The sequence below is a fragment of the Mytilus galloprovincialis genome, chromosome 9 (genome assembly GCF_965363235.1).
Source record: "Mytilus galloprovincialis chromosome 9, xbMytGall1.hap1.1, whole genome shotgun sequence".
NCBI classification, from domain to species: domain Eukaryota; kingdom Metazoa; phylum Mollusca; class Bivalvia; order Mytilida; family Mytilidae; genus Mytilus; species Mytilus galloprovincialis.
In genome coordinates this window covers 74386557-74408727 of record NC_134846.1, presented here as the reverse complement: position 1 = coordinate 74408727, position 22171 = coordinate 74386557, and the positions used below count along the sequence as shown (strand labels likewise).

Below are 22171 nucleotides of genomic sequence, written 5' to 3'. Positions count from 1 at the left end.
AATCAAAGCAATACAAAATCCCTTTAAAGAGAAACGAACTATTTAAAAAAATATATAATTAAATTTTGAGTATAATAGAATATATTCAAATTGATGATATATACAATATATCCAAGTAAATTCTAAAAGAAGATTCCATTTTATAGCAATTTTGAAAGACCTTTCGTTACTTCTCTGACTTTTTATCATTTATCAAAGGGAATCCAAATCGAGGCGTTGCGATCAACAACATGGCGAGCTTGGACCAAAATTCCAATGCTACTCTGCAAGGAATTGCAAGGCATATCAATTGCCTGACAGAAGATAACAGAAATACTAGGAAGAAAGCTTTAGAAGGGATTAGGAAGGACACTTTGGACAGAAATCCATCTTTGCAAGTGTCCGAATTAACTCATATATTAAGCGAAATCATTAAACCATTGTTGAAAGCTTTTTCAGATCCAGTTGAAAAATGCAGAAGCCTGGCAATAAGTACAGTACAAGATTACTGCAAAGTTATAGAGAAACCAGTGAGATTTTTACCATACATTATGCCAGTGCTTGTACAAAGATTAGGCCAACAAGACATCACAGAACCTTCAGAAGAATTGAGATTGCTGTTAGTGGAATTCTGCTCGGATATTGTAGAATTTTCTGGAAAAGATATTCATATTTTCTTAGATGACTTTATAAAGATCTTACAAAGAACCTTAATAGATGCATACCCTGAAGTAAAGAAGGAAAGCTGTCGATGTTCTTCTGCCATAGCCAAATCAGTACCAGAATATTTTCATATGCAGTCTGAAACTTTAATTAAACCACTGTTGATGTCCATAACTCACCAGCATTCAAAAGTTAGAACACTTGTCATTCAAACAATTGGTAAGTATCTGTTCTTAAAGAAGAAGAAAGTGCACAGAGAATATTTATCTATCTACCATTTGTCTACGTATACCTACATGTACCTTACAGTCTAAGCAGTCTTAGGTTAATATAAGAAAGAACATTTGGTGTGTTTGCCAATGAGACCAATCTTTCCAAGAGACTAAATGATACAGAAATTTACAACTGTAGGTCACAGTACGGCATTCAACAATGAAGAAAGTCATCTGTGCTACATGTTGCGGTGGACATAACAATTATGATTGTCTGTCCATCCAACCATCATTGCATCTGTCTGTCATGTTTTGTTAACGCTTAGGAATTTTAAAAAGGTGAAACACTTTTGATCTTAGACCATGCATAATTATACTGTGTGCAATATTATTGCCAATATACATATATGTAAAGCAAAATTATATCCGGAGGAAAAAATATCACAGTAGTTGTTATTTTTTTATCCGGAGGAAAATATTTCCCTGGGATATTTTTTCCTTTGCCGTGAAATTCTATCTGGGTAGTTAACTTATTATAGTTATCATGGTGTTAGAAAAAAACTTATCCTTTAAAAATACTATGAAATAACAATAGTGTATTTGAAATAAAGCGAAATTATTAAAAAAATGTATTATAATGGTAAATAATTTCACAAATTATCCTTGAAATAATTTCCTAAATATTCAAGTCAATATCATCCTTTTAAAAAGAAAATGATCATGAAACATAGGGAAGAAAAACAAAAGTAATTTCAAAGATCGTGATTGTGAAAATAATATCATGATTAAATAAGGTTAGTGTAATACATGTAAAAGTGAGTTGTTTTCAGATCTCAGTACAAATATAAATTTAAAAGTAAAGTAGAAATATAGTTGCATTACGACTGTTAACAGTAATAGAAGAATTTGATTATGATGATATTTTTAACTATATAAATAGTTTTGTCTGGGGACAGAGATGTAGCTGTTGATTATATGGAAATCAGATAAATCATAGCATAACAATATATTGGAACAAAAGCATGTTTAACAGCTGGATAGTTTTCACCTGTGAAATGTTATCTGTCTTATTAAATCAAGTTGTAAGTCATCATTTTATATAAATGAATATATAAAAAATTACCTCCCTTTGATAAATTATACAAATTTGGTCTACCTTTGTGAAACATTTTATAATTATAGTCAGGTATATATTGATTGTGAGTAACTTACATAGTAGTTAATGGGACTCTATTTCACACGGTTCTGTGAAATATAGTACGGCAAATACATGTATATACCGGTACATACTATCCGTATAACACAGATAGATTTTCACTCCTCTGGAAAAAATCAACCTGTGAAATACCATGCCTGGAAAAAAACTACCGGGACAGATTATCCTCAGGATAAAATATCACAGAGGAAGAAATAAACCGTTACATATATATACCATTATAGCTAAATACGAACAGTTACATTGCTACAAACTACATTTGTGACTGTCCACTTGAATAGGACTTTCAACAGATGAAGTAAAATGGATTGTCCACCAATAAAACAAAAACTGTTGGTTTCTGAATTAAATATGTCTATCTTAGAGCTCAATAAATTGTCTCAGATAAACTTTTCTACTTTACATACAATGTTGGTACTGCCTATAGGTATATGTACATGTAGTTTAAGGCAAACTTACTGATCAATAAACATGTGGACAATTTTCTTAACCTAAGGTACAAAAATGTACCATTTTGACTTTTTTTTTTAATTTTTCTTTAGATTTTAACCGAATTTCAGGTTGAATTAAAAGGGTTCTCACTTAGGCGAGTCCATGAGTCCTGGACTCATCAAAATCTGTCTGGACTCACCATTTTCAAAACTGCTGATGAGTCCACAGATGCATCAAGATTGAAATATTGTATATAAACTGAACACAAACACAAATATCATCATTTTATAGCAAAAGTTTAAAAGTGATCTGAATTTAATGTCATTTCATTGCTCTATTAGGATATGGAGACTATAATATTACATTATATTGCAATAAATTATTTTCTTCTAGCTGTTGGACTCATCATGGCAAAAAATGACGAGTCCCTGGACTCGCCTTCAAAAATCCTTACCGAGAACCCTGATTAAGACAAAACTCAACATCTGAATGTGTCAATATTGAGGAATGAAAGTAGAAAAAAAAAAATCAACAGTAAAGAGAAGCCCATTCGGAATAGCTCTAGTTCAGAGTATATGCATGCATGGTTGTTTATTATATTCCTGTCTATTTTACAGGTGATGTTATTCAGTATGGTAATGGAAAAGCAGTGGACACAATTGTGTCTCACTTTGCCCAAAGATTATTTGACGATTCCCCTGCTGTCAGAAAAGCTGTTGTTACAGTAACAGGCCATTGGTTATTAGATTTGCCTGATAGGTACTCATTTCATCATAAGTTAATGCCATTGTTGTTGACTGGTATATCAGATACTCAACCTGAGATTCAGGAAGTGGCAGACTCATTGTGGTATGATGTAGGTGAGTAGCAATATCATAACCAGCTTCAAATAAATGTTCATAAATCATGATAAAGACAAAGAACTATTTTTAAGTCTTAAAAAGTAAGATAATTTTTATGCCCCACCTACGATAGTCATGATAGTAGAGGGGCATTATGTTTTCTGGTCTGTGCCTCCGTTCTTCCGTCCGCTTCAGGTTAAAGTTTTTGGTCAAGGTAGTTTTTGAAGAAGTTGAAGTCCAATCAAATTGAAACTTAGTACACTTGTTCCCAATGATATGATCTTTCTAATTTTAATGCCAAATTATAGTTTTGACCCCAATTTCATGGTCCACTGAACATAGAAAATGATAGTGCGAAGTTCAGGTTAAAGTTTTTGGTCAAGGTAGTTTTTGATGAAGTTAAAGTTACATCAACTTGAAACTTAGTACACATGTTCCCTATGATATGATCTTTCTAATTTTAATTCCAAATTAAAGTTTTGACCCCAATTTCACGGTCCACTGAAAATAGAAAATGATAGTGCGAGTGGGGCATTCGTGTACTATGGACACATTCTTGTTCTATCTAAATATACCTTTATTTAAAAGGCAGTGATTGTATCCTTTGAAACAGTTGAATGTTAATAGCATATTTTGTTATAGATATATCAATCTAACACATAAAAATGCAAACATTTTTGTTACTAATAAATATTTGTTAGAAATATAATGAGATTCATGACAGTCATGAATCTCATTATATTTCTAACAAATATTTATTTACATTCTGTATGCATATTTAAATGTCTTTTCAGGCTTAAAATTTGAAAAAGAAAATGAAAAAGACTTCAAAGACAAACTTGATTTTGAAAAAGAAGCTCCAAGTCATTATCCTCCAAATGGTTAGTATATAATGGTATATATGTTATTAAGGTTTAAAAATATATGAAACCTTTCTAATAATAAGTATTACATAATTTCAAAGTGCAACAAGAAGCTCACTAACAAAGCAGAACTGGTCAAAGATTTGGTTTTGGTCTATGTACTATGACACTGATGAATAACCTTCAACAATTTTGTAGTAATAGGTCATGGCTGATTTTTAGTAAAAAAATCATACAGGAGCACATTATTTCTCTTTTAAATTTCACTTTAAATCCACTAACCTTTAGGAGGTCACCTGGTGGCACCCGCCTCTTATTATCAATATAGCAAAGAAAATGAATAAATTAGACTTGCAATAGACAACTTCGAGTTTGATGCATTTCCGCCAAAAACTTTGGATTTAGTGAACATCGTTCGGGCGTTTAGGGGAGTTGTCACTTCCGTTTCAATGTTGATCGAGTGGTTGGAAACTATAATGCTATATTGCACGAATTATTTGACAAATTGAATTCTCATAATTGTCTTTCAGCACAGCTGTCTTTAGGGAATTGTGATTAAGTACCTACAGAACAAATATTATTTCTAGTTTATCCTGCACAATGACGATCATTAAGATGCTGGGATACAGGCGATCCCCTCTATCTGGTAAATGACGTCATAAAGGCATGCATAATTGACAAGTTTTTTCAGGTGACGGTCATACTCGATACTTAAACAATAGCTTCAGATATCAGACTCACTAATGTTGACGTTTTTTTTAAATTTATATTAAAAGCACCAGCAAACCTCAAAATTTATTTGAAATATTAATCTTATATCAGCAAAGAAACTCTCTACATTGTAAGCAACATGTTCTAAAAATTAATTTACTTCTCAGTATGGTGATTGGTGAAGTTTGAAATCAATTGTTCTACACTGCTACAATTCAAACAAAAGGAAAAGAGAATGTAATCTATCTCAGATATCGGATAAATAATGAAGATTAAGTAAAGATATTTATTTTTTGGCAGATCTTATAAATGATTATGACACATCATATTTGTCATCAAATATTGGTGAAAACCAGATTCATTGAACAATTTGTTTTGTCAATAATATCCTTACATAGTGTTGATTTAATTTTTTCTAGTGGAGAGACCCAACCTTGGATGTCGGGTATTAGTAAATAGAAATCTGTCAAAGATAGTCAATGGGTTAATGAGGGATATTGTGGACTGGGTGGCACCCACCCGTCTCAAATCTGCATCACTGCTCTATGTACTACTACTTAATGCTGAGGATTACATAACCCAACACATGACACCATTGATATCTGGTATGAATAAAGCATGTGCAGACCAGGAAGTACAAGTTGTCAAAGATGTAAGTTTTATATAACTAATAGTTCTCTATTTGATATGAAAATCAGACGGTGTGCCATTGAAACAACTATCAGAAATAGCAAATAAGCAAACATAGGCCACTGTACAACCTTTAACAATGAACAAAACTCATACCTTATAGTAAGTAATAAAATTGTATGAATTTATATATGAAAGATGTAAGTTTTACAACTAACAGTTCTCTATTTTCTATTTGATATGAAAATAAGAAGATGTGGTATGATTGCCAATGAAACAGCTGTCTACCAGAGACCAAATGACATAAGCAAATATATGCCACTGTTCAACCTCCAAAAATGAACAAAACCCATACCTGATAGTAAACCATAATAGACACAGTCAATGTAAAACTATTCAAACTTAAAAAAACGGCAGCCTGATCATTTTTCCAAACAACAAAATTAATTTTTGTCGAGCCTGCAACTTTTGTTGCAGAAAGCTCGACATAGGGATAGTGATCCGGCGGCGGTGGCGGCGGTGTTAGCTAACTTCTTAAAAGCTTTATATTTTAGAAGGTGGAAGACCTGGATGCTTCATACTTTGTATATAGATGCCTCATGTTACGAAGTTTCCGTCAGTCACATGTCCAATGTCCTTGACCTCATTTTCATGGTTCAGTGACCACTTGAAAAAAAAGTTCAGATTTTTTGTAATGTTGAATTCTCTCTTATTATAAGTAATAGGATAACTATATTTGATATGTGCGTACCTTGAAAGGTCCTCATGTCTGTCAGACAGTTTTCACTTGACCTCGACCTCATTTCATGGATCAGTGAACAAGGTTAAGTTTTGGTGGTCAAGTCCATATCTCAGATACTACAAGCAATAGGGCTAGTATATTCGGTGTATGGAAGGACTGTAAGGTGTACATGTCCAACTGGCAGGTGTCATCTGACCTTGACCTCATTTTCATGGTTCAGTGGTTATAGTTAAATTTTTGTATTTTGGTCTGTTTTTCTCATACTATATGCAATAGGTCTACTATATTTATTGTATGGAATGATTGTAAGGTGTACCTATCTAGCGGGCAGATGTCATATGGCCTTGACCTCATTTTCATGGTTCAGTGGTCAAAGTTAAGTTTTTGAGTTTTGGTCTTTTTATCTAATACTATATGCCATAGGTCAACTATATTTGGTGTATGGAAATATTTTATGATCTTTATGTCAGTCGCGCAGGTTTTGTTTGACCGTGACCTCATTTTCACGGTTCATTGCACAGTGTTAAGTTTTTGTGTTTTGGTCTATTTTTCTTAAACTATAATTAATAGGTCAACTATATATGTTGTATAGAAGCATTGTTAGCTGTACATGTCTGCCTGGCATGGTTCATCTGACCTTGACCTCATTTTCAAGGTTCATTGGTCTTTGTTTAGTTATCTTGGTTAATGTTAAGTTTATGTGACAGTTGTATTAAAGCTTAGCTTTATACTTAGGACTATCAACATAATATCAATGATTAGTATAGAAGGCGAGACATTTCAGCATGTGCACTCTTGTTTTTCTTTTATACTAAGATGGCACTTTGATACATATATATTATGATTTATTAATTTCTTGAAGACTTTTTATTTAGTAACTATCATTTACTTGACAAATACTGGAAAAAGTAAGAGACTCTGATAACTTATTTGATAATTCAATATATCAACTAGAAATAATATAAAAACTTACCAGGAAACCTTACACATTACTAAATTGGTAAATTAATACAACAGTTATCATGGTTATAGGTTTGATCTAAGTTGATAAATTTTAAATTACAGGTACAGAGAAGTGCAGAGCTTGTAGGTTACTTTGTGGAGCCAGAAGTCTGGTGGAAACTAGTACAAGGCAACATCAAATCAACACAGTCATATACATCACTTATGATTCTATCAAACATCATGAAAGGAACAGAAAGAAGTAAACTGAAGCCATATCTATCAGACATATGTTGTACTCTGGCAAATCCTGATATATGCTTATCTATTACGGTATTGAAATAATATTACTTTTTCTTGTCTTGAAATTGTAGATTATTTATGGCTTAAAAATGTTATTTGTATGAAAAAAAAAAACGCATGTACTATATTCTTAGATAAAGATTTTGATTACAAAAGAACTTTCACATTTATATTAATTGATGATCATTGAATACATAAACGCAAGAGACAGACAAGGACAGTTCTTGACTTATAGTTGTGAAAATCCATTTTTCTCTGCCTCAACACTTTAAACCATCTAATTTAAAGAATTTTTTGGACTTCTTAAACTGAAATTAGATTGATGATTGTACTTGCAGACTCCACTACAGCAACAGTTATTGAAATGTATGGGTACAATGATGGAGGTTGGACAGACAGACGTGAGGGATGTCGGCCAGATTATATTCAATGTACTGATAACTGTTATAGCTCTTAAACAGGCAGAATCCACAGCTGAAGAGGTATTTAATATTGATTAAGCAGATTTGTGTATAATATTGGTAAAGAAATATTTATACTGATAAATACATTATGAAATTATATTTGCAAGACATTTTTTTAAAAATTTATTCACAATTCTTAAGGGCATACAATACAGTTACAGGGGAGGTAATGACATTGCTAACATAAATTGTTATTTATTTGTTTTATTTATTATTGACTTATCGGGAAAAGATGCAGTTTTCGACTGATTTTTATCATTCAAACTGATTTAACTTAAAAAGAGTTAATGGACTTCTCTTTTTTAAAATGACATTTGGTTTGATTACGTAAGAACATTATGTGTACCAATTTTCATCAAAACATAATTAGTGCAATTTTTTTAAATTTGATTAATATACATAAAAAAAAAACGTTTTTTTCTATATTCATGAACATTTGATAAATTTGAGTTATTTGTAAAAATGAAATGTACAAATTTGGACAAGGTATGATAAGGGGTGTTTTTGGCCCCCTCTCAAAATGAGCTTATATTCATATCATTGATAGCCTTTGTATAGAAACTTGATAAAACAATGATTTTTTTATGTTCCGGTCAAGGGATGGTTGCCTAGCAACGGTTTTATTAAAAAGCCAAATTATCTCTTATGGACAGTATTATCTAAACAAATGATCGCAATTTTAAATGCTATTGTTTACTTTATAGGAACCTGAAGTTACGAACGAATGTTCACGTTAAATTTCAGTAAATTAAAATGCTTAGCAATAACTTAGCAACAAGATTGTTGCCTAGCAACAGTTCAAAGTTTGGTTAGTTTTTCCCTCTGGGATATACAAAAATAGCAATATTTGTAGATTTTAAATCTAAACTGGTTTTCAGACTGATATGATCGATCAGTCATCACTATTCTTTATATGGATGTTGATATCGACCATAGCAACACAAATATTGCTTAGCAACAGACTCAAAATGATAATTTAAAAGAAATGTGAGCACAATCATTTTATTGTAAATAAAAACAAAAGGATTTCATATGAAAACAAATAACTGTAAGAAATAAAATGAATTGCATTGAAGTTCATATATATCAACAACATTTCAATAAAAAAAAATAGTGCCTAGCAACGGTTTAATAATGATTCTTTTGTTTAATCCCAAGCATGAGTTTTGGTATTTTTTAAAAACTTTCTTTCGCATTGAGTACACTAAAGTATTGATATTTTTATCAATACTTTTTTTTTTAGAAGTCTATATATTGCATTGCAACACAAATGTTATAAGCAACTATCAATCAGGTTTAAATTAAAGACAACTACTATTTTCATTGTACACATATCTACTCATCCGATTTTCTAGTTCTGTATAAAAGACTTGATAGAAATCAAAAAGTCAGTTCAATTATAACTTTTTCAGTAACTATTATACTGGCTTCCAGCTAAAGCATATACAGAGGAGAATATTCGACTTCATTAAAACACAAAACGTCTAAAAATGCTATTGACAAATGAGAAGGGGATCACAAAGTATTCTGTAACAAATGTGTGTTGCTTCTAGAATTCGTTTTTTATCTGTTAGGGAACTAAATCAGTTACAGGAACATTTTAAATGCATAAAAAAGTTTGCAAAGTTCAGTGTTCGTCAACACTTCATATAGGGAAAATGCATAAAAAGGGTGACCTCCTAGAACTATTACATTTTTCTCTAAAAAAATATTATATTGCTAGATTTCTTGAAATTAACACACTAGGTCTCCGGTAGTCACAACTGCAAACAATTATAACAATGTACTTTGTATGAAATATTCTACTAAAACTCTACAAATTGATTAGATATCTTAACGTGCTTTAACATTATGTTAATTTTGTTACCAATAGTAATAAAGAAAATTGACAGAATTACACGACACACGTGACCAAACACAACAAATTCCTGAGTTAAACAAAGTTACATGTGTATTATCAAGTGCTTGGAGTTAAAAAAAAAAACATGTGTTAACAAAGCGGAAAATTGAAAAAATTGAAAAAAAAATAAATCTAGTCTTCCACGTCTTACGTTACAAGTTCAGACAAAATAAGTCTTGTGGTTAAAAAACGTGTTTTTTAAGAACAATTATATAAATGTGATGACATATGAAATGTGAACCCTTCTTTTAATTTAGATTATAACAGCAATAAACATCTTATGAATAAACAAAAACAGTTGCGAGGAGTTTGTTAATGTCATTCTTCTACATATGAATCAACACTTTCTACGTCAGACATGTCAGACTCTTCAGGAACATCTTTAGCATTGAGTATGGAACTTGAAAACTTTCCGGAAGCATTGACAGATTGAGCAGCCTCAATATTCCACTTCTGATATCCAAGATACCAAACAACGCTGGCGATGTGAGCACAACACCCGACCATACGTGACCTAACTTTACATGTACAATACCACCCACTGACATCATTCTCATCGTACTCCAACCACAAATGATAGCATCTAGAAGATGAATGGCGAGACTGCATTTTTACTCGCAACAGATCTGGCCTATCCTTGCAAATGTACAATGCATAGTTGTCGTCCTCCTGATGGGCATCTGTATACCTTTTAGCTAACTTAATTTGGTAAATACCCATAGTAATTTGTCTCAGATGGTCTAGAGATATCCTTGGGAACATGATAAGCTCAGTTGCACCATCAACTTCCTTGTATACAGTTTTTCTTCTCAGAAGGTTGTGCTCCTCTACATATAGTTTGACATGGTTGTCTAATTGAGCCTTTTCAATCATTTCTTTTCCTATATCATCATTGCCAAAATCATTTATGAGAGGCGGCCTAAAACAGTTAACAAGAGCGCATACAATTCGTACAAAGTCCCCAATGTGTGGAACGTAGTGGTTGGCAACCACTTTATCTAAAAATTTCCACTGTTTGATTCTGCCGTTTGCACTTTCCACTACCCAGCGCACTTTAGTTACAAGTCGAGTGGTATTCGCTTCATCGACTGTTTGCTGCTTTGCACCTTTCTTTAGAAAACAAGGCATCTCAACTTTGAAATTTAATTTTTTCAAAAATTCTTCCGCATCACGAAAGCCTCTATCTACAACCATGACATCATCATCGTGCATCCATGTGTTAATCTCGTCAGCATTAGTCTTAAATACATGCTTAATGATAGAAGCATCATTGTTATGACCATCAGCATAATATGGGCCGAGGACATTTAAAATATACCCGTCTGTTGCAACAATCATCATGGGCTTTACTAAGGATCTCCCTTTATGCATACTGTATGTCTGCTTTTGAAAATGATGGTGGGAACTTTTCTGTAGGTAGATATAAGTCCCATCAAGGACAAGAATACCAGTCTCTTGTTGATCATCTGCAAACAAAGTTCTTGCTGTTGGAGTGGTGTGATCTCTAGTGAACTTCTCGTGGGACATATGTTGAAAGCCAAGAAACTTTGGCACAAATGACTTCATCAAAGAGGATCTAGCAGCATGCGTCGCTCTTTGAATTTGGTGTATTTCTAATGAGAATAATGTTGCTAAAATTGAATTTGAAAGTCCAGTCCTTAGTTTAACTAAAAGGATGGCCAAACATGTCTCTACAGATCTTATTTCAGATTTCCTGAGGTCAGTAACTGTATTTGCAACAGCTTCGAACTGATTTCTTGTTAAACCAGTCAGTCTTTGGTAGTCCTCCTCTGACAATGAGTGTGCACAGTCAAAGTTAAGTTTGCCATTTAATGTCAATGTTCCTCGAACCCTGTCTAATAGTTCAGTGATGTCACTTCTATTAAAAAGTGTAGTGTTATTTACTTCTGGTATCTTTGAAATAGACTCTTGTGTAAAATAGTTTCCCAAAAGATGATTGGGACAACATCTGCTATTTGCTGGTATAACGATACATTTGTAAATGAAAGCCTGAGTTCGAGCCTCATGTGGTACAACTACCTGTCGATGTCGATTACTACTATTTTTCTGACAAACAGTACAACGTCTATGAGATTTAGATGTAGATGAAAGGTTTAACTGTATAGATTTGGGGCTTATCAGTTCTGTTGGTAATATTTCTTCTGCCAAAAAATCTGGATCATCATCATCGTTTGGCTGGCAAGTTGTACCTAGTCTTATCTGTGGTGAGTTCATCACTTTTTTCATATCCCGGTATATTTGTGCCCTGCATTGCAAGCATATACATGTAGTTGCATTATCAATATTCCTTTTAAGAGTTTTGGCCAGATAATCTATTATTTTTTCATTTACTATTGTTCTTCTGTTTTTGACTGTTAAATGCGTCTTTTTGCAGAGACCACAACTGTAATTTTTAGCCATAGCTAAGTGCCTAAATAAAATAAAAAATAAAAAATATTTCATATACATATTTGCTTGCATCACCTGGTTTAACTGTCTTTTGTCTCTTATCTTGTTTACATTGCTGTTTGTATCTTGTCTCGGTCCCATTGTCTTCTCTTGTCCATTGTATCTTGTTTCGTGTACATTGTCTTTTGTTTCTTGTCTCATTTACATTGTATATCGTCACATGAATACAGTTACTTGTGCACTGTCTTGTGTTTCTTGTCTCGGTGTACATTGTCTTTTGCAGCCTGTATCATGTCTTGTTTACCTTGTATCTTGTCCCGTTTCTATTTCCGTTTGTCTCTTGTCTAATACATATTGTCGAGTCACTTGTCTTTTGTCTCGTTTACATTGTCATGTCTTTTGTGTCTTGTCTCATTAAAATGGCGGCTTGTCTCATTTACATTGTCTCATGTATTTTGTTTCTTGTCTCGTATACATTGTCATGTGTCATGTCTCTTGTGTCATGTCTCATTAAAATGGTGTCTTGTCTCATGTATCTTGTATCTTGTCTCGTTTACATTGTATTGTTTCATGTTTCTTGTGTCTTGTCTCATTAAAATTGTATCTTGACTTTTTTATCTTGTCTCATTTACATTTTTTTGTATCTTGTCTCATTGACATTGTCTCTTGTATCTAGTCTTGTTTTCATTGTCTTTTGTCTCTTGTTTATTGTCTTTTGTTTTCATTGTCTTGCTCTTTTGTCTCATTTACATTGTCATGTCTATTGTGTCTTGTTTCATTTAAATGAGGTATCGTGACATTTACATTGTCTCATGTATTTTGTTTCTTGTCTTCTGTACATTTTTTTTTGTATCTTGTCTCATTAATATTGTCTCTTGTATATTGTCTCTTGTTTTCATTGTCTTGCTCTTTTGTCTCGTTTACATTGTCATGTCTTTTGTGTCTTGTCCCATTAAAATAAGGTCTCATTGTTTCATGTATTTTGTTTCTTGTCTCGTTTACATTGTGATGTGTCATGTCTCATTAAATTAGTGTCTTGTGTCATTTACATTATCTCGTGTATCTTGTATCTTGTCTCGGTTACATCTTCTTTTGTATCTTGTCTCATTAATATTGTCTCTTGTATCTTGTCGTGTTTTCATTATCTTTTGTCTCTTGTATATTGTCTCTTGTTTTCATTGTCTTGTACTTGTCTTTTGTTTCTCATTTCATGTTTATTGTCTTGTCTCTTGTCTCGTTAACATTTTCCTGTCTCACTGATATTGTTTCCTGTTCATTTTCTCGTTTACATTATCTTGTGTCTTATATTTTATCTGTAAACGTATACCACATTCCGAGTTAATGTATATATTTTATATAAATATGATAACCATATAATTGTTTTGTTATAGATTTGGTCGTTAGTTTTATCAATTGTCTATTTAAATTTTTTTTTGATGTTTGGACCTTGTATAGTCAACTGTATGACATGGGTTTTTTCTCATTGATAAAGTCCCAACTTTTTCATATAATTGTTAAAATTTACTTCATTTGAATTTTTGTGGATAGTTGTCTAGTTGGGAATCATACCAAACTCCTTATTTTCATATATGCACAACCATCTACTTTGGTTTCTACGACCACATAAATCGTTGTGAGGACAGATAAGGAGTATATTTTTGTATGTAGTATTTTTTATTTTATAAATTACCTATTTTATGAATCCAATATAACATGTATCAATGCTGTTGATCATGACCATCTTGCTGGAATTTCAAAAGTGCTGCAAAATGTAAAAAAAAAGCATAATTATAGTTGATGATAAATCTTTAATGATTTGAAAATAAACAAATAAACAGGATAAGGCCGTAAGAATTTAATCTTTGATTGACATTTCAAAATCAAGAACAATGTTTCAAAATCTACTTGCGTAGCAATGTTAGCACTTTTTGAACTACATTACAATACGTAAAATTTATAATCGATCTTGGGGTATTTAATCAAAACATGACATGTACAAATAAAAACTAAACAATATTGCGTTACTTGTACGCTTCGTTTTAGCCTTTAGGATACACCCTTAATTAAAATGGTGACTTTGTGGAAGGCCTTTCAATTTACATTTGTATGGGGAGGGGGTGTTATATATTTTCTTTCAATTTTAGTTGTCTTCTCTTTGGTCGGGTTGTTCCCATTTCCAGTCTCAATTGTATTTCTTTATGTGTTCATCATAAATAAGAACTGCGAAAAACACGAAAGATAATCACTTCTTATTTTTCTTGTGTGAAGTGAGATCTTTTTTTAAAAAAAACTATCAAAAAATTATATTGCCAGATTGCAAAGTAGATCTACATTTTCTTTAATAATAATTTGTTATTACAAGTGAATTGGGAAAATGATTCTGCTAAACTTTAAGCCGGAACTTTTTTTTCCGTGTGATTATGCACCATTTGAATACTGGTATATTGTTATATGAGTATACGGAAATCATAGTTTATAAATGTTGCAGTGTTGCAGTACATCCGAAGAGTTGTACATTTACTGTAGCAGAAGTGGTTGGAATGGATATATTTTGGAATGCATGAGCACTGGTATAAAATAAGCGGATATTGTATGATTTACCTAAATCTTCTATCGGATATACGTGTAACTAGTTCTACATTTTTCCGGTATACTCTTCTTTGGGCTTTGTACTTAGGGATTTATCAAGTTGAGCTATAAGAAAAGAAATGCTAAATAAACCACAAACTTTTAGTTTATGAAGACAGCTTATCAAATTCAACAATATTGAAAGAGTGCTTACAATCTAAATTAAATGGAGCATGTGTTCATTGAACACTTATGATGCCCCCCCCCCCCCCCCCCCCCCCCCCTTTTCGGTAAATTATATATATACAGTAAGGGTTACACCACCCAAATTCGAACTTGATCTGTTTTATTGGCAATAAGCATTGTGTATCAGTTTCATATCATTTGGTTGAGAAAAACTAAAGTTAGAGATGGAAACAAATTTTGTGGCGGACGGAGGGACAAGGGTTACACTTATTGTTTTTCTTAGTGCGTCTCAAGATACGTTTTGCGTTGGTGGCGTGTAGACTTTATACTTTTATAATAGAAGACACTACAACTTCATACAAGTGAGACGTTACGCAAGCAATGATAAAACAGGTTCATTTCCCCATTTGCAACGAAACTTTTCATACATTTGTTTGTTTGTTTCAGGATGGGGAGAGTTTTACTTTCTTAGTTATCCTTTTCAGAATTTGCCGGCATGACATCTTAAATATTCATTATCAAGGTTGTCATTTAACCTCCGACCTTGTTGTGTCTAACTTGAGGTTTCGTCATGCACGGTCATGGTTCAAAACGACAACACATGGAAGATTTTAACGTCCTTGATTGTCTTTTTATTTAAGTTATCAGGCCTAGACTGGCTATACAGTTTTGGCACAGTCACTTTTATACCAAGCAACAAAAAATGGACGTTTTTGACGACCTTGACTGTCTATGCAGATTTGCACAATCGGTATTTTCGAAACGATATATGATTTGTTCTTCTATTATTTTAGCCTCTACATCTCCGTAACTGGTACATTATAAAATTTTCCAGTTCAAAGTATAATAATTGAATTAAACAATTTACTTCAAAATTAAAAAAAAGGTATTTATTAATGATAACCTAATTATGAATCATACTTAAACCATATTTCTACATGTTGGAAAAAAATATAAACGAAAAATTAATTCATCAATTTTCAGGGGACGTCACTCTTTTATTATGTAAACAAACCTATGTCGTCTGCGTCGGGCTTATATAGCCTGTGTTAATTACACGTCTTACGTATTATCTGTAATATTTTTGGTGATAATACGTTAAATCTATGAATGCTTGATATTTTGATTAATTATTAACCCCTGGATATATTTTTAAAAAATGAAGAAAGAAGACACCCTCCCCCTACAGGAGCGACAGACACAAGAATTTCTAACAAGAAACATCTTGAATCTTGCAAAATATGATTATCAAAAGTATATTGCTAGTTATTGAGGGCAGGCAACGATACGTATTAGTTGTATACAAAATGCAATCGTTTTCAAGCTCAAGCCGTCAAGGCCTGATCCACTTGCCCGGCAGACTCGTAAATAAAACTTACATTTGCATTTATAATTGCTTATTGCAAACATGCAGAATTCCAGTTTTTTTTTTTTATTTACCTGTAGTTAAGATTTGGGTTGGAAATGTGTTGCTTACCCGTATTTTCTTGAGAGTGCTTGGTAGGGTACAGCAACTCTTGGTTTTCTGTCTGCATCTAGCTACCGGAATAGTGTCGGAACCGGACCGGTTCATTTGCCGTATTATATCGATTTGTCAAAATTGTAAACAAACGGATATTTATTTTTTTTCAATTTAAAATATGAGCGCCAACGTAGACCACCATGATATTTCATAAGACGAAAGATATAGTAGAGAAGAGTAGCTGGTTGATTATTTCAGGATGGTCTACGTTGGCGCTGATGTTGAATATTGTCTTCAAACGTCACAAAATTGTAGATTTTTAACACTTTTCGTTGTTCATGGCCTTTTTGAGGTCTCTTTTTGCAAAAAACTGGGGACATAATTCAACAAAATAAGGCGATACGTTTAAGAACAGATACTATAGGTCATTTCACAAGCGGGATGGGTTTCAACTTAAAAGTTTCTCAAATCGGGAAAAAGGGGGGCCAAATATGCCTCTTATCATACCTTGTCCTTTATGCAATAATTATATAACACATAATTTTCAAATAATTTAACAAAAAAACAGCTCATGTTTATCTTTTAAAACAAAGTTATGTATTTCTATCTAAAGGAAAAATACGTCCACAAATCTGGATTTTGAGGAAATATCTGAAATTGGAACCTCAATTTACTCAAAAAGTAGCACATGAAGGTATACTTTTTATTACATATTTGATTTAATCAGATAAAAAATAGCCTACATGCAAATTTTCATCAAAATTAAAATATGGGATCAAAACTGTATCGTATGCCCTTAAGCATAAACAGGGGGGGGGAGGGGGTCAGTGGGGGTCAGTTGTCAGTGGAGTAAACTCGACAGACTCTACTAACTGAGTTGGACGATTTAAAGTAGACCTTGTAGTTTCAAATGGAAGGGGAGACAACTCACAATTGAATTTAGTACTAAAAATATAAAAGAAAGCTTTGTAATGTACTACAGTGAGTTTTTATTTCTGTTACAGGCTCATACATTGCTAGGCAAGTTGTCAGAGGTGGAAGGCTTTTCAACAAAAGATGAATTATTCAGAAAACATACTAAGCCATTGATTAATTCATTTGAAGATAGTTATATCATGTGGAATACACATACACCAGAAAGACTTGTGTTAGATACTCTACTGATTGAGTCAGGTAAATTGATTTTTCAGTTATATGGTTGTTTGCACTTTTCAGATGTTGATTCAGTATATTGTGTTGTCAAAAATTTCTTATTTAAGACTATATATTGTGTTACTATGGAGACCAGTGACAGCTCTAAATGTAATACATAAAATGCTTTGTCAAAATTTGTTAAAGATCACTGTGATAAAATATATGATTGCAGTGACATGGGATGATGTCAAAATGTCTGATGAAATTCCAATTATTGATAAATCTTTTAATGAGTCAGAATTGAATATTGCTTGAAATCAACTTAAGATGTTGAAATTATGATATGATATTAAACAAGCCTATGAAAATAGTCATTTCTGAAGGGCGATTGCTTCCAGTTTGAATATATTTTTTTGTCGGTCATCAAATGATTGGGATACAGTGCATGACGTATGTGCAACTTTTATATTTATGATATGATTAATGTCAAATTTTGATTTCTTTGTATATGCACTTTTGATATGTATGTATTTTGAAGATTATTTCCCTATTCATTTAGTTGATATTTTAAACAAATTATTGATTTATACATAAACAAAAATTTCAAACAGGACCAATTGTTGGAGAATTGTTAGATGAAGTTATGGCCATATTAGTACCCTGTCTTGACCCAAAGAAGGATGCTGAGATGAGGGTTAAGTTCTTCAGCCTTCTATCCCAACTCCTGATGAATGCTAAGGAGACATTAGATTCCCAAGGAAAGTTTGGAGACATATCAGTGATCGTAGTTAGGGATATAGTTATACCTAATATGGTGTGGCAAGCAGGAAGAATAGCATCAGCTATCAGAACTAGTGCTGTGTCTTGTATGTGGGCATTGTTACAAAGTGGAGTCTTGGATAAAGAAAAGGTTTGGAAATTTTTTAATGTTTCTGATTTTACTGTAATGATTGTTAGAGAATTTTATAGGGTCCACAGAGTTTGAAACTGGTATCTTGTATGTAATCTATGGTAATTTGATACTTTAATATATGATAAAGAGTGGGTTAAATATGCAAAAGCATTTCATTTATATTCTAAATATTCCATTTTCTAAAACAAAAACATTGATTAAACACAAGGAATAAAATCAATCAATTTTTAGCCATTTTGTGTAAAGGAGATAACTCTAGCCTTTATTTTACACTTCATTGATTCACATTATTTTTTTTAAATATTCTTAAATTCATATTATCATCTTTTGGTAATGTTAATGCTGAAGTTACCTTATACTTTGATATCTGTTTTTATTTTATCCTATAAAGGGGTATTAGGCCAATTTGAGGACAAGATTAAAGGAGTAGGGGCAATAAGGGCCTTCTTTGGCTCAAAAATTACTGCAAATTTAAAAGTTATCATACATATTCTTAAATTACTGAAAACTTGAGGTACAAGGTATTCAGAAAAACAATATAAATTTGACATTGAACGAGTAACCATCTCAACAAATCATGACTTAATTTGCACATTTTGTAAAATTTCATGATTTTCCTTGTTTTTCATCAAATTTTAAGTATATTTTAGATTGAAAAAGTATGTGCGCACCCAAGAAACAACTTTATATTTGGTGAGGTTATGTCAATAGTTATGACAAAACTTCTGTTGAATTATTCTGCTGTTTCTTGGCTGCGCACAATGTTTCAAAGACAAAAATAAAGATAGAAAACTGCATAAATTCTGTATTTTTCATTGTTTTTGTGAAAACAGTACATATTATGACGTAATTGTGACATCATCAGATAAAAATCTTTTTGTTTTTCATTTATATTTCTTGACCCTATGCATTTCTAAACTTTTTATGCCAATTTGAAATAGTTATCAAACATTTTATTTTCTTGGGCCAGAACTAGGCCTTAATGCCCCCATTCCTTTGTATTAAAATATTACAAATGTTTTCTTCAGATGCAACCTGTTGTTGAAGATTTAATCACACAACTTAAAACCTCCATGGATAGTGACAACAAGAATACTCGACTGGTTTCCTGTCGTGTGATGACAAGGCTGTTAGAGCTCATGAACAGTTCCCTTGACCAGGACAATCTGTACAACTTCTACCCAGAGTTACTGAAACGGTTAGATGATAGCAGTGATGAGATTAGAATTGTTGTATCTAAAACATTCCTGGCATATTTGGAATGTTTTGAAGGAAAATACAAAGTAGATCAGTATAGGCTACACCTAGAGTCTATTTATAAAGGTCTACTGGTGCATCTAGATGATCCTGATGCTAAAATACAGAACTCAATACTAGGTTGGTAGAACATTTTTAAAATTGAAATTATACAGACTTCAGCAACTTCCAATATCTATATACATTTGTATAGACATATTTCAATAATATTTAAAAACACTAATATTTTACATGTGGATATTATGTGAAAGAACTACTATTTGAAATCTTGAAGAAGATTAACAAAAATGTGCGTAAATTTCTTTTTGTTGTTGAAAAATCAGTCTAGTTTGAGAAAAGGCTTGCTATTATGAATCAAGAGTAAATTTTCTTATAAATCGGATACTGCATTGATGACACATTTATTCTAGTGACTTTCCACAATTAGAATGTCAGTCATACAAATCCTTATAAACGTCAGAGTAGATCATTATAATGTTTAGTGACCAAGATCTCGTACATCTGATATCCCAGTGTTTCCTTATTTGCTTTGATGACTTTAAAAAGATGTTATAAGCTGTTTAAAAAGTTTTTATTTGAAGGAATGTATATGATTACTTTGTCATGTTATTTATTTGTTTTTTGTGGGTTTTTTTCAGAGGTACTGAAAGAAGCAGGAAAATTCTCTCCACAGATGTTAATCACAGAAATAGAAGGTGTCAAGCACAAGCATCGGACAAATAGATATTGTGAAGAACTTATAAAGACATTTAAATCTTCTTAACGGAACTTTAATACTGATAAATATTAAAGATTTATCTATTAATTTATAATATGCTGATGTGTTCAAACACCATATCATGTCAAGTTTTATTTGTATTCATAAAATCATTTCAGTACTGAGTTAATGAGTTCTTTGAAATCCACAACTATTTAAAAGTACCTGGTATTCAGCTGTATTTTTGTTATGGCAAAGGACTTATGCAATCAACATGGATATTATTTGCAAGCTTTTTCCAAAACATCTACAGTAATTTAGATGAGATTAAACTTGGAATCAATTTAGGATATAATACAAATAAATATATGTCTCACCTATGATGAATTCCACAAAGCAAGATGTGTTACTTTTCCAGGCATAACATCAGTTTTCTGCTGAAGTCCATTTCAGAATAAGCATTGTTGAAATATTGTTGATATTTTGTATACTTTTTGAGATGAAAGATAGTTTTTGTCGAGCCTGCAACTTTTGTTGCAGAAAGCTCGACATAGGGATAGTGATCCGCCGGCGGCGACTTCTTAAAAGCTTTATATTTTAGAAGATGGAAGACCTGGATGCTTCATACTTTATATATAGATGCTTTATGTTACGAAGTGTCCGTCAGTCACATGTCCAATGTCCTTGACCTCATTTTCATGGTTCAGTGACCACTTGAAAAAAAAGTTCAAATTTTTTGTAATGTTGAATTCTCTCTTATAATAAGTAATAGGATAACTATATTTGATATGTGCGTACCTTGCAAGGTCCTCATGTCTGTCAGACAGTTTTCACTTTACCTCGACCTCATTTCATGGATCAGTGAACAAGGTTAAGTTTTGGTGGTCAAGTCCATATCTCAGATACTATAAGCAATAGGGCTAGTATATTCGGTGTATGGAAGGACTGTAAGGTGTACATGTCCAACTGGCAGGTGTCATCTGACCTTGTCCTCATTTTCATGGTTCAGTGGTTATAGTTAAATTTTTGTGTTTTGGTCTGTTTTTCTCATACTATATGCAATAGGTCTACTATATTTGTTGCATAGAATGATTGTAAGGTGTACATGTCTAGCGGGCAGATGTCATGTGACCTTGACCTCATTTTTAGGTTCAGTGGTCAAAGTTAAGTTTTTGAGTTTTGGTCTTTTTATCTAATACTATATGCCATAGGTCAACTATATTTGGTGTATGGAAATATTTTATGATCTTTATGTCAGTCGCGCAGGTTTTATTTGACCGTGACCTCATTTTTACGGTTCATTGCACAGTGTTAAGTTTTTGTGTTTGGTCTATTTTTCTTAAACTATAAGTAATGGGTCAACTATATATGTTGTATAGAAGCATTGTTAGCTGTACATGTCTACCTGGCATGGTTCATCTGACCTTGACCTCATTTTCAAGGTTCATTGGTCTTTGTTTAGTTATCTTGGTTAATGTTCAGTTTATGTGACAGTTGTAATAAAGCTTAGCTTTATACTTAGGACTATCAACATAATATCAATGATTAGTATAAAAGGCGAGACATTTCAGCGTGTGCACTCTTGTCTGATTTAGTCTCATTTATGACAGACCATTTATTTGTTATTCTTGACTGTAAACATCAAT

General features: G+C 32.3%; 1 protein-coding gene and 1 long non-coding RNA gene across 2 annotated transcripts; one reads left to right on the top strand and one right to left on the bottom strand.

The window, feature by feature from the left end:
* The first annotated feature begins 192 nt into the window (after nt 1-192).
* LOC143045924 (dynein axonemal assembly factor 5-like) lies at nt 193-20711 on the top strand. Its single transcript, XM_076218769.1, has 10 exons — nt 193-861; nt 3120-3362; nt 4139-4225; nt 5338-5570; nt 7356-7565; nt 7874-8017; nt 17529-17697; nt 18270-18568; nt 19600-19948; nt 20467-20711. Exons 1-10 carry the CDS (start codon nt 231-233, stop codon nt 20589-20591), a joined length of 2490 nt encoding a protein of 829 aa, XP_076074884.1. The 5' UTR covers nt 193-230; the 3' UTR covers nt 20592-20711.
* Nucleotides 8830-15130, bottom strand: LOC143045926 (uncharacterized). Its single transcript, XR_012969043.1, has 3 exons — nt 14910-15130; nt 13999-14070; nt 8830-12330 (listed from the first exon to the last, which is right to left on the bottom strand). It is a non-coding gene; the product is annotated as an uncharacterized LOC143045926 (long non-coding RNA).
* Nucleotides 20712-22171: the final 1460 nt, after the last annotated feature.

Coding starts and splice junctions, on each gene's coding strand:
- LOC143045924 (XM_076218769.1), top strand. CDS start 231: ATGGCGAGCTTGGACCAAAATTCCAATGCTACTCTGCAAGGAATTGCA. Junction 8,018..17,528: donor CAGAATCCACAGCTGAAGAG/GTATTTAATATT, acceptor TTTCTGTTACAG/GCTCATACATTGCTAGGCAA. Junction 18,569..19,599: donor GAGTCTTGGATAAAGAAAAG/GTTTGGAAATTT, acceptor TGTTTTCTTCAG/ATGCAACCTGTTGTTGAAGA.